The sequence below is a fragment of the Archocentrus centrarchus genome, chromosome 17, assembly GCF_007364275.1.
Source record: "Archocentrus centrarchus isolate MPI-CPG fArcCen1 chromosome 17, fArcCen1, whole genome shotgun sequence".
NCBI lineage: Eukaryota > Metazoa > Chordata > Actinopteri > Cichliformes > Cichlidae > Archocentrus > Archocentrus centrarchus.
In genome coordinates, this window is record NC_044362.1 from 13,665,739 (window position 1) to 13,681,026 (window position 15,288).

The window sequence follows — 15,288 nt, forward strand, 5'->3', positions numbered from 1 at the left end:
TCAGAACACTGCTGTTAATTGCAACCTCACCAGCAGCTAATAAACTTAAAATAGTCTTTATGTGAGTAATTCTGCATTACAGCAGAGTTAATGATTTTAAATTTCCCTGCAAATAGACCTGGTGCTTGTGCCACCTATTTAAACCCTGCTGTCAGCGCTAGTCATCCAATAAAAGAAAAGGTTTTGGCATGCCTCCATATGCCAGTTGCCTTTGAAAGAACATCTTTATTGCTTCAGTGAAACAGCTTTGCTATGAAGACCTTTACCACGCGGGATGGTAAAGGGACGATGTCCAGGAAACTTATGGCTCCATTCCATCATCACACATCACAGAGAGAAAACTTCAAAGCCAGAAGATTAGGCTGCCTCCTGATTCAGCAGGAGCATTCTGCAGTCTTTAATATGTGTGTGCAAGTGTTGGGCCTGCCTAGTTGACATGGCTCTTGAATGCACCTCCACATTTGTCTGTGGCATTTCATGATTACTCTGTCTCCACAGCACTGAAGGATGCCAGTTTGGATGAAGTGTTTGCTTGACAGAGGTGAGAGTAATGGCTAGTCATTGGTGGAAAGCATCCATGCGCAAGTCTGTTACCCTTGACAAGCATTTCATCTCTTCACTTACAGAGACAGACTCCCCGTCTGATTTCAGCTCTGAGACAGAGGACAAATGCAGTTTTTCTACCCCATTACTTCGGTTTTCAATTCTATTCACAACTTTATTGTCCCTCAAGGAGAAATTCATTTGGCGTCACAAATCTCATCTCCATCAGGAAGTCGTGCAATGGCTGGTTAGTGACAGACCTTTTAAGACTAGTGCCTGTGTAGCAGGTAAATAAGATTTGTTCGCCATCATATGCAGCAAAAAATCTTGAACTCTTAAGTTATTATTATTATAGTCATGTAAGTTTTCAGTAATTAGCCTCCTTTTTTGGCCCTATCTTTGTGCTTTACATTGACCTTAACTAAATACCAAACAGTATGGAGTGCGAACTGAATGATAATGCCCTACAGATGATTTCAGTGTAGTTGCAGAAAAGTGTTGCAGTTGTGAGTTAATGAGCTCTCAGTGGACGACATATCATGTGACCACACCAGACAGGTGATACCATGGCAGCGAAAATACTCCGGAGAGAGAGAGCGGGTTCGTGGGCAAACAAACTGTGTCGCCGGGAAATTAATAAGGACCTGCCAAAGTGACTATAGATCGTTTACCTGAGCGAATAATAAATGAATTCTTTCAAGATTGCAGCAGAAAAACTGCCTTTAAAGGCATGCAGGGCTGTGCCGGGGGGGGGGGGGGGGGGGGTTGAATTTAAACCATCCGCTGTATGTTTGCAGAATATGACGTTCATTTTATAAATCAATGAGAAGACGAATCAATTTGAAGACTGTCTACGAAGCATGCGTTAGTGGCATCCTCGCTGGATGGTTGCGCATGAATGGTAAATCAGAAAGCCATTGTCTTTCTCGAGGTTGCTGTTATTACTCTTGAGGCTTTTAACGCGCTCTCAAATCTGCTTCACACAGCGTGGCTTTGTCTTCTAACTGATGTGCAGATTTTGGGTAAGAGCTGAAACGTGGAGGCAAAAATATGTGGCATGTCTCCTTAATAAAGCACAAGTGAAATATGATGATGGCCAGCATGATGACAAAGACGTCCAGGAAGATGAAGGTGTTGTGTGTTGTCAGGGAGTCTCGGTCCTGCTGCAGGAGATGCTCGCTAATTGGCTTGGCAGTGCGCGTTTTGTGCACGTGTGCGTTTGTGTGTTTTGCTTGATGGGCTTGATAATTCCTTTAAAGCACATTTATTAGCAGTGTTTGGGATTTATGTAAAGAAGCAAGCGCCCCCGCTTACATCTGAATCAGGAGTTTGTTCGTGTAAGCAGCGGACAGTTTACACACTGCTTCTTTTCTCACATGTCAGAGCAGGTTAACAATTAGGGATGTACATGCAAGTGCATAACTATGTGGACATCAGTATGTATATACAGTTGTCTCTCCCGCAAGGATAAGAGTCTGTGCCAGCCTTGGATATGCTAATTGGACAGTGAGTTGACAAAGACTCAACCATCAGCCTGCGTAATGAGCCGCTGCACAGAAGATCGGCTGCCTCTGAAGAAGCGGCAGCGGAGGAAGTGGGGGGGTCGCTGAAAGAAATTACGAATTATGTTTGGGTGTTTTTGAGCTCCGTGTTGCCGTTTCAGCCGAGTGAACGTTGCGTAGGTGTCTGCATGTGGACACGGACGCATCCTGTTCCGGTGCTTTTGTCTGATAAAAACCCTCACCTGTCAGGTGAAGCCGCATCTACAAAAATGTCAGCTTTTTTTTTGTTGTTGTTGTTTTTTTCTTTTTTTCTTTTTTAGGAGGGAAAGAGCTGGATGACAATGCATTTTGGCATTACCCTAAGGGATTTGAAATAGCTTTATGAGCCTAAGGGGTTGAAAAATTGACTGAGCTCACGGAGGAGCAAATAATCCTTGAACTTATTTGAAAGCATGAAAAATTGTCAAATTGAAGCTGCAAGGTTTTCACACAGTTCCGTGATGCATATATCCTGAATATGGGACATGTTGTCAGGGCCTATGGATTCCTGGCTGACTCTTAAATATCGTGGCTTTCCAGTCGATCTTAACATAAAGATTGCACACGACATTCAGCTGAGAATCAGATCCATCTGGCCCTGTGTGTCCTGCCTTCATAATTATACTACTATCATTTTTTTTCTAAACCACTCCTTAAACTTGGAGGCTTGTCAAACAGTAACTTACTTAAAATCGGTCTAAGCAGTTAATGGGTAAAACTACCACCTCAGAAAACAGGTGGCAGGTTATTAAAGAGCCATTAGCTGTTGAAATAAAGGTCAGAGAGTAATGTGATTTTTTTTAATTGAATGCAATCTAATACCCGGTGCCATGAATGCATTTAGCAGATGTGTGTCATTAGGAAGGGATCTTTTTCTAATATAATGTTAAGGACTTCAGAAAGACTAAATCTAACTTCCTGTGAGCAGGCAGCAAGGCCTTCCTTAACCCACAAATGCTTTTCACTCCTCTGACCTTCCATAAAGTAATCTCCCTTGCATATACTTTTATAGCATTTGACAGGCATTTCCTGCTTAGCAGGATCTAGTCCATCTGTTGCTAGGCTTATCTGGGGCTGTTTTATCCATCAGAAAGAGATGCCTCTTTCTAGTTGCGATGGTCAGTGTGACCTTGGAGTCCCTTTAAGATGCGTGGGTGTGCATTTGCCTCACCATTGTTGGGATACAGCAGCTTTAGGCCGTCCTGGGCGTGCAGAGATTGAGGTCAAAGGGAAAGTTAGTTTGGTTAGTCACGCTTCTTTCTCTCCTCCACCCCTCCCTTTTGTTCATCATCACGAATCAGTGTGTTGTCTTGGCTCGGAAATGTAGCTGTGACGGGCAAAAACTGAACCACGTCCAGATTTTTATTTATTTATTTATTTAATGGGGAACAGTGATTTTAATGCTTTAAATAGTCACATGATGCTCGTGCCGCTCTATAATTTTATTGATGTGCTGATGTGCAGGGGAGAAAGGCTGTATTGGCATCTTAACTTGATGCTGGGAATAGACAGAGGGGTCAGACACCGAGGACGCTGCTGCATAGTGGCTGAAATGAGGGAAGTCATAGTGTAGAGTCCAGGAAAAGTCTTCTCTGTTAGCTGCAGGTGATCAGGTAATTAAACTGTGACCTAAAGCAAAATTCACGCTTCCTGCTGGAGAAAGCCACAGAGAGGACGTAGGCAGATACAGTTTTGAATTTTTTTTTTCTTATCATTCCCAAGAAAGTGTATTTAATCTGTAAAAGCTTATTTCATCATAATGAGAGCGTCATACAGCTTTTCAGAAGATCTTATAATAAAGTATAAAAGGAAGCTTCCTGCTGGAGACAAAGATTTGAACGGCAAACCCACGCCGAACCCGTCAATGAATACCTGCATATGTTCACATCGAAATTGTGCAGACATCAATCCTTAAAGTATGGAAGTAAAACAACTACTTCAACTACATCAAGGTGTCAAAACAAATGAGGGATTAATGTCAGCGCTCACCTGTCACACAGCGTGACTGAGAAACAAGAAAGAAAGAATAACTGATGAATAAAGACAAATGTATTAATAATGTATGGTATTCTCCCTCTACTAATCCAAATATGAAAATGTAAGCACATATTTTCAAAAAAGAACAATGAAAAAAACATTTTCTAATGATCTTACTGTATTTTTTATTTTATTTTAAGACTCTTCAAGGTTAGAAACTTCTGTTGTGAGGTGGATCTAAAGTCAAACAGGCACAGTTAAGGATGATTATTTATAATTTTGCAATAAGATAAAAGAAGCTACTCTCAGCTGCTCCCTTATTCACAAGAGGGCTGCCACAGCAGGTAGCTCTGCATCTTTAATTTGGCAGATGTTTTTTCTTTTTTTTTAAACACCAGATGCCCTTCCTGACAAAGGGATTTGTGTCTCCCCCCAGGATCGAACCAAGGAGCTTTTTCACTTGTTAGCCAAATGTGTAAACCACTACACGACGGAGCCACTGTCATCTTACAGCAAGATAGCACACCGTATCCATGTAATTAAGTTATTTCTTATGATGAACAAAGTTGTTATTCTCTTGGACAAGTAATCATTTTGTGTGCAATTAGCACTTTCATTCATAGTTCATTTTAGTAATTATTAACTAAGTCAATGAAAAATGCAAGCCGCAATTTATCTGAGACCATAGTGGTGAGTTTAAATTGCCTTTTTTTCCTGACCAAAAAATCAAGGCCCCTAATTACTCAGTTTAATGTGACATGATTTAAGGAAAAATAGTCACTTAGTGAAGATAAAGAATAACAGTAATCAGGGTAAGACTTCAATGAATGGATGATAGAAAAGTCATAATTTCACTAATGAATTAATGATTCACTTTTTCCCTTCAGTTATACGCTGCGTGATGATTAAAAAGAAGACGACGCACGACATATAAGGGCTTTCCTCCCATGCCTACACATTTCCTAGGTTATTTCTATGAGTCATGTTTGCTCACAGGGGTGTGATTTGAAACTACAGCAGCAACCTTGTTTATAGGTTCAGACCTGTAATGAAAATGGTAGCTCCAGGTTGGGAATTTTATTGGTGTTTGTCAAAATGTCCCCAGATAACGCTGTTTGGATGCATGTTGTATGAGGCATCCGCAGTCCTTATTTCAGCATCCCGCAGCATTAAGCAAGACTGATAGAGGTTTAGTTGGGATATCCAGGTCTACATATTCATTTAAATTCCAGGGAAAGCATCTCAGTATCTGAGTGACAGGTGTTTTTTTCTTGTTAGAGACGAGTCTCAGATATTTTATTTCCACTGCTAAAAATGTAACCAGGGCGGTGTAGCTCATGCCTGCAGTAAGCCGTGCTTCATCCTGTGCTTCTGATCCTCATTGTGTGTGTGTGTGTGTGTGTGTGTGTGTGTGTGTGTGTGTGTGTGTGTGTGTGTGTGTGTGTGTGTTCATACACGTGTGTATGTGTCTGTGGGCTGTGTGTTTAAGAGAGAAAGTGAAGGGAAGTGTGAGAGAGTGAGTGCCAATCTCCCCCATGATGCTTTGCCATCTGCCATGTTTATGTGTGTGCGTTTGTGTTTGCGCGCACAGCCCTGTGGTTGTGCAAGCATTTGTGAGTGTCATTTGCTAACAGGGTCCAGGGTCATAGAAACATCAAATAATATCACTCCCAGTACTTCCATGTATGTTACTAATACATGATTTATACTCCAAATGTCTGTTGTCCAAGTTGGCACACAAAGCTGTGCATAAGTCAAGGCATGGTTATTTTTGTGCCGAAAAAGTTTAAGCGTTCATATTTGTGTACATGATTTCAGAATCTCTGATAAAAATTTGAGAGGAGACTAACTGCAGTGCACGCATCCTTATTAAACCAAAAAAAAGCTAAGTGGTCCACAGCCATGCGTTTATTTCTGTGTATTTGTACCATCTTCCCTTTAATTACAAATGTTCATATATATATATATATATATATATATATATATATATATATATATATATATATATATATATATATATATTATTTGCTAGACCGCTTCCCTGTCTACAAGACACCTGTGATGCTTACTCCCAGAATTGGCTCCAAATTAAAGGCAAAGGAAATCATCACGAGCCTCCTATCAGGTGTGTTCGCTCAGAGCTAGCGTGGTGCCGCAGGAAACAGATCTAGTCCTTCTATGAGTGCTCATGGCTCGTTGTCATGGAGACAGGCCTTGTGAGACCATCTCAACCCACTTGTGGTGCAAGGCATCACGGGTACGGTGGGAGGGACGAGGGTGCGGGGGGGGGACGAGGACGAGGTGAGGAAAACAAAACATGTCATCTTCCGAGGGTGTCCCGGTGGAGCAGGGGCAGGTTGGATGCCACCTAAACAATGTTATTTCATCAGCCTGATGGGCAATAATAACGGGTGTGCGTTTCACCACCTGAGCTTTGGTGTCATTATCGGCTTCCCAGCAATAAATAGCACACAGATCCCCATCAATCTAGCTGTCGGGCTGACCATCTGTGTTGTCACACTGAAAAAGGTAATAAGCACAACCCCTGCTGTCCTCTCTCTGGATGCTGAACTTGGATGATCAGGGAGAGCAGGTTGCAGGTATCTCTAAGGAGTTATTGGCCTGAGTCATGAGAATTTTTATGCTCACACCTTTTTATTCCGCTTCAACAATGAGCAACGTGCACGGTTGTTCACTGTTTCTATGTTTAAAGATGACAAGTTTGTCAGCTACCCCTAGCACAAGCTCAGAGATGCCTGGGATGGGCCTGGTCTGCTGCTCCTGCCGCTGGGGCTTCTGTGTTTCTGTTTTGGCTTCTTCCCTCAACTTTCACAGCTGTAGGATGCTCTAAGCTCTTTTGTTTGAACTGTGTCAATGGACCAACAACAGCTGGAGCAGCCAGTGCAGGGCAGCTGGGGCAGAAGAAGAGGATTTGTATACAAGCAGGGGTTAGAGTGGGTATAAAAAAAGAGATGAATAATCGGGTGCCACGGAGGAGCTGGCATCAAGGGAGAAGAGGTTAACGAGGAAGACAAAAAGAAAAGTGGGAAGGAAGGGGAGGAAGCGGATGTAAAGGAATGGGAGAGGAGGGGATCTCTGGAATACAGAGACTAATGCAGGAGTGAGACGAGAGTAAGATTAAGGATTAGAGGCTGTGCGCCTATAGTGAAGGTAGAGCAGAGAGGGTTTTGTCAGCAGGTGAAAAGACAACAGGGAGGGGAGGATAAACGAAATGATAGACAGGGTTGGACTGAGGTCACCGAGAGATATTAGTGCCCTGGCAAATCCAGCACACAGGACAGTGGAAGCAGACACTGCATCATGCAAGGAGTACCTAATGTTTCAGTGGCCATGTGGCTCCACGCAGAACGGTAACCCTGGTTAGATTAATGCAGGCAAATTGAGTTTCCGTAAGAGGAGAATTTACTTAACATGCTGCCAATGGTGCTCAAATGAGCTCTGATCTGATTTTTCTTATCACATTGTTCAATAGAAAGGGGGACGCTGAAAGCTTTTCTATTCAACGGCTATTACGCAGCGTTAGATAAGGCGAGGGCAGAGCAGTGAGAAGAATCTGTATCAGATAGACGGCCATGTTTTTGGTCGAGCTATTTTTAGTGTAGGGACTGGCAGACAGTAATGTGTATGAGCAGGTCATTAGCTCAATAAGTGGTTGGAAGAGACTTTGAATATGTAACTCACCAGGAATGCTGCTTTTGCGTAGGAAAGGCAAGTAAGGGTCGGCCTGATCTCTGCCACTCCTGGCAACATATGTCAGGGTGAAAGTGCACTTATGGGTGTTTGCACATACTTATGTGCCAATCACAGCGTGCCCTGTCACCTGTTAATGCTTATTATGTCTCCCTGACAGCATATATGCTATCCCGTACTGCTACTTGAAAGGAGGACATGTATGTGCTTGATTTATGACAGGTTAACAAAGGCTCCTTTCTCATTTGGCCTCCCCACCTGCGTTCTGACACATTGGGTGAGAGAGGTGGGGGTCGGACGAGCTCAATAGGACTGAGGAGTTATTGACTCCCAGACGGGGAGCTTCTGCACAGCTTGTCTAAATCTCTGTAAGCAGACAGAGCTGAATTATGTTCAGTCTTCCAGCTTTGTGTGCCCATGCGTGCTTGTGTTTGTGTGAGGAAAGAGAGCAAAAAATACTGATGGAGATCCCCCAAGGCTAGGGATTAACAAGAAGGGGGGACATCTATTAAAGCAGCAGCTTCTGATACATTTGCCGTTATTGAATTTTGCCGCATTCCTACTGACCCCCCAATCCTCTTTGTTTAAGTGTTTTCCATTACAGTGGCACACTCTGGATGTATTATTGCATTAACACTTTTATGTGGCACCAGAAAACTAAAATACTGAACGTTAAGAAGGAATTAGGCCAGAGCTAAAATGAAATTATTAAAGACGTCTTAGAAAAAAAGAACTCTTAAAACTGTATCATTGCAGCTCATTTCACGGCTCACTGGGAAAGGAGACTTATTAATACGGCGGCAGTATGCTGAAAACTATTTCGGTCTGTTTCTTGTCATAGTTATTGAGCAGTGGCTCTATTGTTCTGGTATTAGTTCAGCCAGAGCTGGCCTGCTTGAGCTGTTAATCCCAAGTCAGAAGTGCTCTGACTAAATCAAAAGACCTAATCCTGCATTAGCATGAATATGTCTTTAATTTTCTTCATGTTTTTCTTCTATATTACTATGAAGTATTGTATGTTTTCTCCTTTTTCTTCATGGTGCTTTGACATTTCAGATGCTGCTGTAAAAGCGGAGTGATGAATCAGAGGTGACGGAAATATGACTGACATTCCTTCTTCCTGTTTTATTTTTGTGTGTCTGCAGAGTGCCTACTCCTATTGAGTGAAGCCCAAACCCAAATCTCCATTATCTCCAACAAACCCAGGGTGGTGCCATGCCTCTCCCCAAGACCGGTGAAGTCCTGGTCCAGGCCAGAAGGCCAATCCTGGGGCTGTGGCTTAGCCCTTCTCCCCTGTGTCTGCTGCTGCCTTTGATTATCCTGCTAACCAGACCTTTGAGCAGCGTGTGTGGAGCACCAGGTATATCTATCTATCTATCTATCTATCTATCTATCTATCCATCTATCCATCTATCCATCTATCCATCTATCCATCTATCCATCCATCTATCCATCTATCCATCTATCCATCTATCTATAGCCTTCTTTGTCTCTTTTTGTCTGTTTCTCAGTTGAATGACAGCTGGTATATTGTCAGCAATGAATGTGAGGCACAAAATATATGTGGATGTGTTTGTATGTGTGCACATCTTTGACTGCGTGTGTATGTGTGTGGTGTGTGTGTATAAGAGGAGTGAATCCAGGCCTGTCAGTACATCATCTCAGGACTGTGGCGTTGTTAATGTGTTTTGATAGGCCAGGAGGTCCTATCATCATGTTCCTCATCATCTCCTTGATTACAACATTTCCACAAATTTCTTGCCTCGGTTGGCCACACACATACACAAATACACACGCACACACACACATACATGCACAGATGCGGCTGTTAGTGCTTTGCAAATGTCACTAAGGTGATTTTTTTTGTTTTTGTATAAGAAAGTAAGCTGGGTTAAAGATGGAGGTGGCACGTCTCACTATTAGATATGGCAATTGTCTCGTGATTTTTCCATTTTCCATTTGCGTAACCAATTTGCGTGCATGATTCTTTTATAAGACTGACATCATATCGGAAATATTTTTATGTTCAGCGAAGAGGCAAAAATTACACAACAGCCAACTTTCAGCTGAAATGTTGTGGGACTGAATATCGCTGCTTTCTGACCACCTACAGTCTTGCTCAGCAGAACAGATAGTAGTGTGGGAAAAAAAAAAAAAAAAAAAAAAGCTTTCTTTCCCTGAGCCTCCATTATCTCTCCAGCTTCCTGAGTAATGAAAGAGATAAAATCATAAATGTAATTCTCCCATTAACAATATGTACTGCAAAGCAGTTAATAAATTAATGTGAAGGAATTTCATAAAAAGGCTTCAAATGCCAAAAATTTTGGCTAAAATCCTGAAACATTGGTCAGCATTTTAGACACTTTGGCCTTAATGGACTTAACAGTCAGTGCTGAATGCCATATATATATATATATATATATATATATATATATATATATATATATATATATATATATATATATATATATATATATATATATATATATATATATATATATATATATATATATATATATATATTTTATTTTATTTTTTTTTCACAAAATGCTTTGAAAAACTATTGGTGGGGAAAACAGATCACACCTTATAATGAACAATAAGCACTTCTAAAAGGGAGAGATTTGCTTCTAGGCCCTCGGTGCCTCTGAGTATTTACTGGCTCAACTCAGTTCTTTTCCAAATTATTGAAAATTAATTTCAGTTATTATTCTTCACCATCACTTTGTTGAATTTTATGCAAAACATAGTTAGTGTTTCCCTGACAGCAGTCTTCTTTCAAAACAATGTTCCTTTTAGTTTTGTCTCTCGTGCCCTCCAACAGCACATCGTGCTCTGCATTCATTTTCTTTCTTTCTTTTTTTATATCACAGTTTGGTTTTCTTTTATTTGAGTTTTTTCCCTTTTTTTGTCACACATTTGGCCATGAGATGCAAACAAACTTGAGTTCAAAAACACACAATCAGGAGGTACAAAGGTGCTCCATTAAAAATAGACAGTAGGCAGACCTGGCTGGTCCATGGACACAGAGGGAAACAGAGTATTAAAGAGTCACAGTTCCTCATTAGTGCCTCATTTTTCCAGGCAGCTTTCTGGAATCTTCCTTTCATAACTAGTTGCTGTTCAGTGCAAATCCATCCAGAGCCAGTGCCTTGCAGGGCTTTTCTCTGGCTTTCAGAAGAGGCTTAAGTGGTAACATTGCCAGTGGGTTTGGTTTTGCACGCGGATTGGTGTTGAAGTACATTAAAAGGAACACATAAAACGTTTTAGACTCAATGTAAAGCCACGGAAAACCGTGTTCAAGTGTTAAGAAGAAATGAAATTCATTCATAACCCTATAGGGTGGAGAAAGCAGTTTCAGCCATGACTTTTTTTCTTTTTGTACTTTTGATAGTTCTTATATTGTCGGCAGGAAAAAAAAAAATCAGCAGCCTGCTCAATGCTCTGTATGCTTTTCTAAGAGTCCTCAGAAAAATATCCTGCTCTTGAGTCCTAAAATGGTGGGCATAAATTTGTTCTGATTGACTCTACTGTACCAGCTTTTTGCTTCTTCCTGTGAGGATTATGGCAAGCCTAAAATGAAACCACTTTATTTCTGACATTCAGAGTGGGTCTTTTAGAGACAACACAGTGCAGCCAGGACAGGAGTACTCTTTTGACATGATGTTATTTCAGTTACTGTCAAGGCACTGGAAAGTGTTCTGCGTGGCTGTTAACCAGTGAAGTGAGTAGGAGTGGGAAGACGTGCAAACAGGCTTTAGAATCTGCTGGTGATTACTTGATAGGCAGGGTTTCTTTTTTTTTTAATTATTATTCCTGTGCAGTCTTCAGAATCAGCACAGCCAGACCTCACCCACCCAGATGTAGGGGAGGAGGCATCCAGGTTGCTATGGTAAGGGTCATCCTGATTTCACCCTGATGGATAGCTGTGTTTCTGTAACTGAGGAGGAGTTAAGCTGGGCACCATGGAAACAGCCAACAGACAGATAGCAAAGGGTGGATGCATGAGGTTGTTTGACTGATCTGACTCAGCCGCTGTGAAAAGTGTAGGTTCAGTACTGCTGCCTCAATATCACACTTGGAAATTGCTATTTTCTTGCAGAGGGCAACTGCAGTGCTTACGCGTCCCACATAAGATGCTTTTAACCTCTAAGCTGAAATCGTCCTCCTCGAGTTGAAGCTAATCCGGAAATTAACACAACTCGTGCTGCTGCGTTCATTGTGTTTGTTAACATCATCAGGATCTGTGTAGTTCTTTGGCACACGCAGGCACAAAATGACACCTCTGATATTAATACATTTAAACCAATTATATGCTGTGAATTTGCAGCCAACACTTCACATACCTGTGAAACACTCATGTGTCATGACAGCCTGTACCACATGAAATACAATGGCAGCCCGCCCTCGAGAAAGCAGAGAGATGGAGAGAGAAAGAGATGTTCCCGTGAAGCCCAACCCCATCTTTTATTTATGACCCACAGGAAGTCCTTCAGTTTGTCCTCTAGATGATACCCAGGAAGTAAGCACAACACATAGCCATCAGAACACAAGTCGGCCTGACCAGTCACTGACAGTGAAATGGAGGCGTGGCCAGCAGGGGAGGGGGGGCTTTGCCTGTTGTGGAGTTCGTTTGAAGCCCTCTGATGCTTGTGTTTTCACCCCACCCCTCACCAATTCCTCTTCCCCTCTTTCTCTCTCTCTCTCAGCTGTCCCAGTATTCATCAAGACTCCAACGGACCAGATCGGAGTGTCAGGAGGTGTGGCATCATTCGTGTGCCAGGCCACTGGCAATCCCAAACCTGTTGTTTACTGGAACAAGAAGGGCAAGAAGGTCAACTCCCAGCGTATCGAGGTGGTTGTCACAGTGCTCAACGGTCAACTACTACTATAACAGCATGAAAAATATAAATATCCATTAAAAAGATATGCATATTATTTTAATTTATACAATAATTACTATGTTGACATTAAACCATAAATAAGTTCAGAGTGTTTAGATAGATTACATATTGCTTTAAATATAAACTTTATCCCATATTTAGGAAATTGTTCTGCTACAGGAGGTTTTTTTAATATAAATTATTAACATGTTTTGCAATTTATGTATGCTCATAAATGTATGAAATACACAGATCAAAATCACTGTCCTGTCTATTCACTAAATATGAGGCTATAACCATGAGCTGGTTAGCTTAGCTTAGCATAAAGAGTAGTAGCAGGGTGAAGCAGCTGTTGTACATCCAAAATTAAATAAAGAGAATATTTATACAAAACCGCTACAAGAAAAAAAAAAAAGAAATATAATAATAAAACAAAAATTACAGGTGCTTTCATGTTTTTTTTAATCTGTACAATAAGTCATTCCTGTGAGGATGCACACATGCAATTAGCCAGCTACAGTAGCTTGACTCTGCTGAAGCTAGTTGTGGCCCCCAGCCTCCTTTAGGTTAAATTAAGCTAATTGACTTCTTGGCTCCAGCTCCAAAGTTAAAAACAGATAGCAGAGTAGCATCAGTATTAGTAAGAAGGTACAGAGGCCCCAAATTTGAACTATTAGTGCAAAATAATTATTTAAAAATACATTTTTCTAATATCCTGTAGATCACAAGATTCCATTAAACATCAGAACATTTTTCAAACCTGAAACAAATAATCAATACCCTCAAGTATTTCTGACTTTACCTCCTATTGAATGGCTACACAGCGTTCTCGTCCAGAGAGTAAATTCTTGTGGCTCAGTAGAGGCCTGACTGTGTATTGATCCTGTGACCTAATGCTTAGAGATACTCAGTTTCTACCAGAGGACCTCATTCAGCCCCACCATCTCAGTAAGTATCAACCCCGCTGAAGTGTATTGTGCAAGAAACTGGCTCCCTATTGGCTCCCTACCCACTTCAGGAACGTGAGCACATGTAAATGTTCTGTATCTGTGCCTGACCTCTAGCTTTTCAGTGGAGAAGTGCGACAGGATTTTCTATTTATCAATTTATTTAATTATTTTGGTGGAGCTTGGTGAAGTTTGTAATTATTGTCATATTAACACAGTACACACTGTGCTGAGGTGTTGACATGCAGTATTATAGTCAGGTGCTCTGATAGAAGGGTTTATGTGGCTACTCTTCTGTGACTAATATGTCTCGTTCTGTGGCTGTCCAGACCATAGAGTTTGATGATGGTGCAGGCGCTGTGCTGAGGATCCAACCACTTAGAGCGCCCCGAGATGAGAATGTGTACGAGTGTGTGGCACGAAACAGTGAAGGAGAGGACTCTGTCACTGCAAAGCTGGCCATTATCAGAGGTAAGACACAAACACTCACATATACTGTACAGACACATACACTGTTTCCGCTCAAGAGGTGCTTTCCTCTGCACACTGGCCTTCAACCGATGTCCCTGCTTCACTGAGCTGTCAGTCGTGGATGTGACAGCGGAGCAGTGCCACACCCTGCCAGCACAGGAGGCTGCAGGGAGCTGCTCTTTTTATAGTCCCTCTGAGTGCAACGGAGCATGATCTGGCCACAGAGTGGGCCAGCTATCGTGCTAGCTAAGGGGTATTTTAGCATACTGTACCAGCTTGCTCTAATCATTGCACTTCCCGTCCAGAGAGAGGGTGTTAATCTAATGTACACTGCCTCCTTGGAGGCAAACTTATCTAATGTGGAGCTCCAACATGTTATGAACTAAAATTGCAGCATGTGGCCCCTAGCTTGGGATCTGAGTACTGGGCATCCGACCAGCACAACAGGAATGAAAGAAGAAACAGAGGGATGGCTGCTCAGGCTGTTACTACATGAAGGAAAATCAAGGGATTACGCCCTGATTTGGCAAAGAACCTTTCTTGCTAGGAGTAAATAAGGAGAAAAAGAGAAAAGGGGGTGGAAGAGGTCAAATGGAGATGATGGAAGTTGAAAGGATGGGAGTAAGTTGAGTAACACAGCAGGATAGTGTGAAACAAAGGAGGTGAAATGGGATGTCATAGGAGTTGGGGATTGTGGAGGGGGGGCTAGGAGTGAAGGAGATGGATGAGGATTGTGGAGCTGGCAGGGCTGTGTGGTAAGCAGAAGGCTGGTAGCCCAGGGAATAGACTCCTGTCCATCTGTTACCCGGCCCATCCTCTCTGCACACACAGCCCCAATCTAAAGCACATTACCACATAAACTACACCTCGAGGGTGAGCCTCCCAGTGTGTATGTGTGTGTGTGCGCTTGTGTGCGTGGTCGTGTTTGTGTGTATGTGTGTGTGCGTGCTCCTGATGGCATAACCCATTCTCTCACAAAGATCTGTGTACTGTGATGGCCTCATCTCTTCAGTGACAGCCTTTGAGAGCAGAATCAAGGATGGCAATGAATAAGATAACGTTTAACCCAAAGTACCAATCAGAATCAGAACTGATTGCAGCCATAACAATGAGATTTGGCCTGAATGATGATGCACAGACAGGTCGCTTGCATTTAGGTGGCAGCAGAAGCAATGATTTTGTGTGTATATTTTTTATGGGTTTTATGCTGGTTAG

At 42.0% G+C, this 15,288-nt stretch overlaps 1 protein-coding gene across 1 annotated transcript in view; it reads left to right on the forward strand.

Annotated features, from left to right (window-relative positions):
• The window catches only part of LOC115796501 (receptor-type tyrosine-protein phosphatase S), a 71,143-nt gene that overhangs the window by 6,207 nt on the left and 49,648 nt on the right, over positions 1 to 15,288 (forward strand). Inside the window, 3 exon segments of the mRNA XM_075074443.1 lie at positions 8,918 to 9,132; positions 12,482 to 12,627; positions 13,932 to 14,073. Coding sequence (XP_074930544.1) covers positions 8,988 to 9,132; positions 12,482 to 12,627; positions 13,932 to 14,073 — 433 coding nt within the window. The 5' untranslated portion in view covers positions 8,918 to 8,987.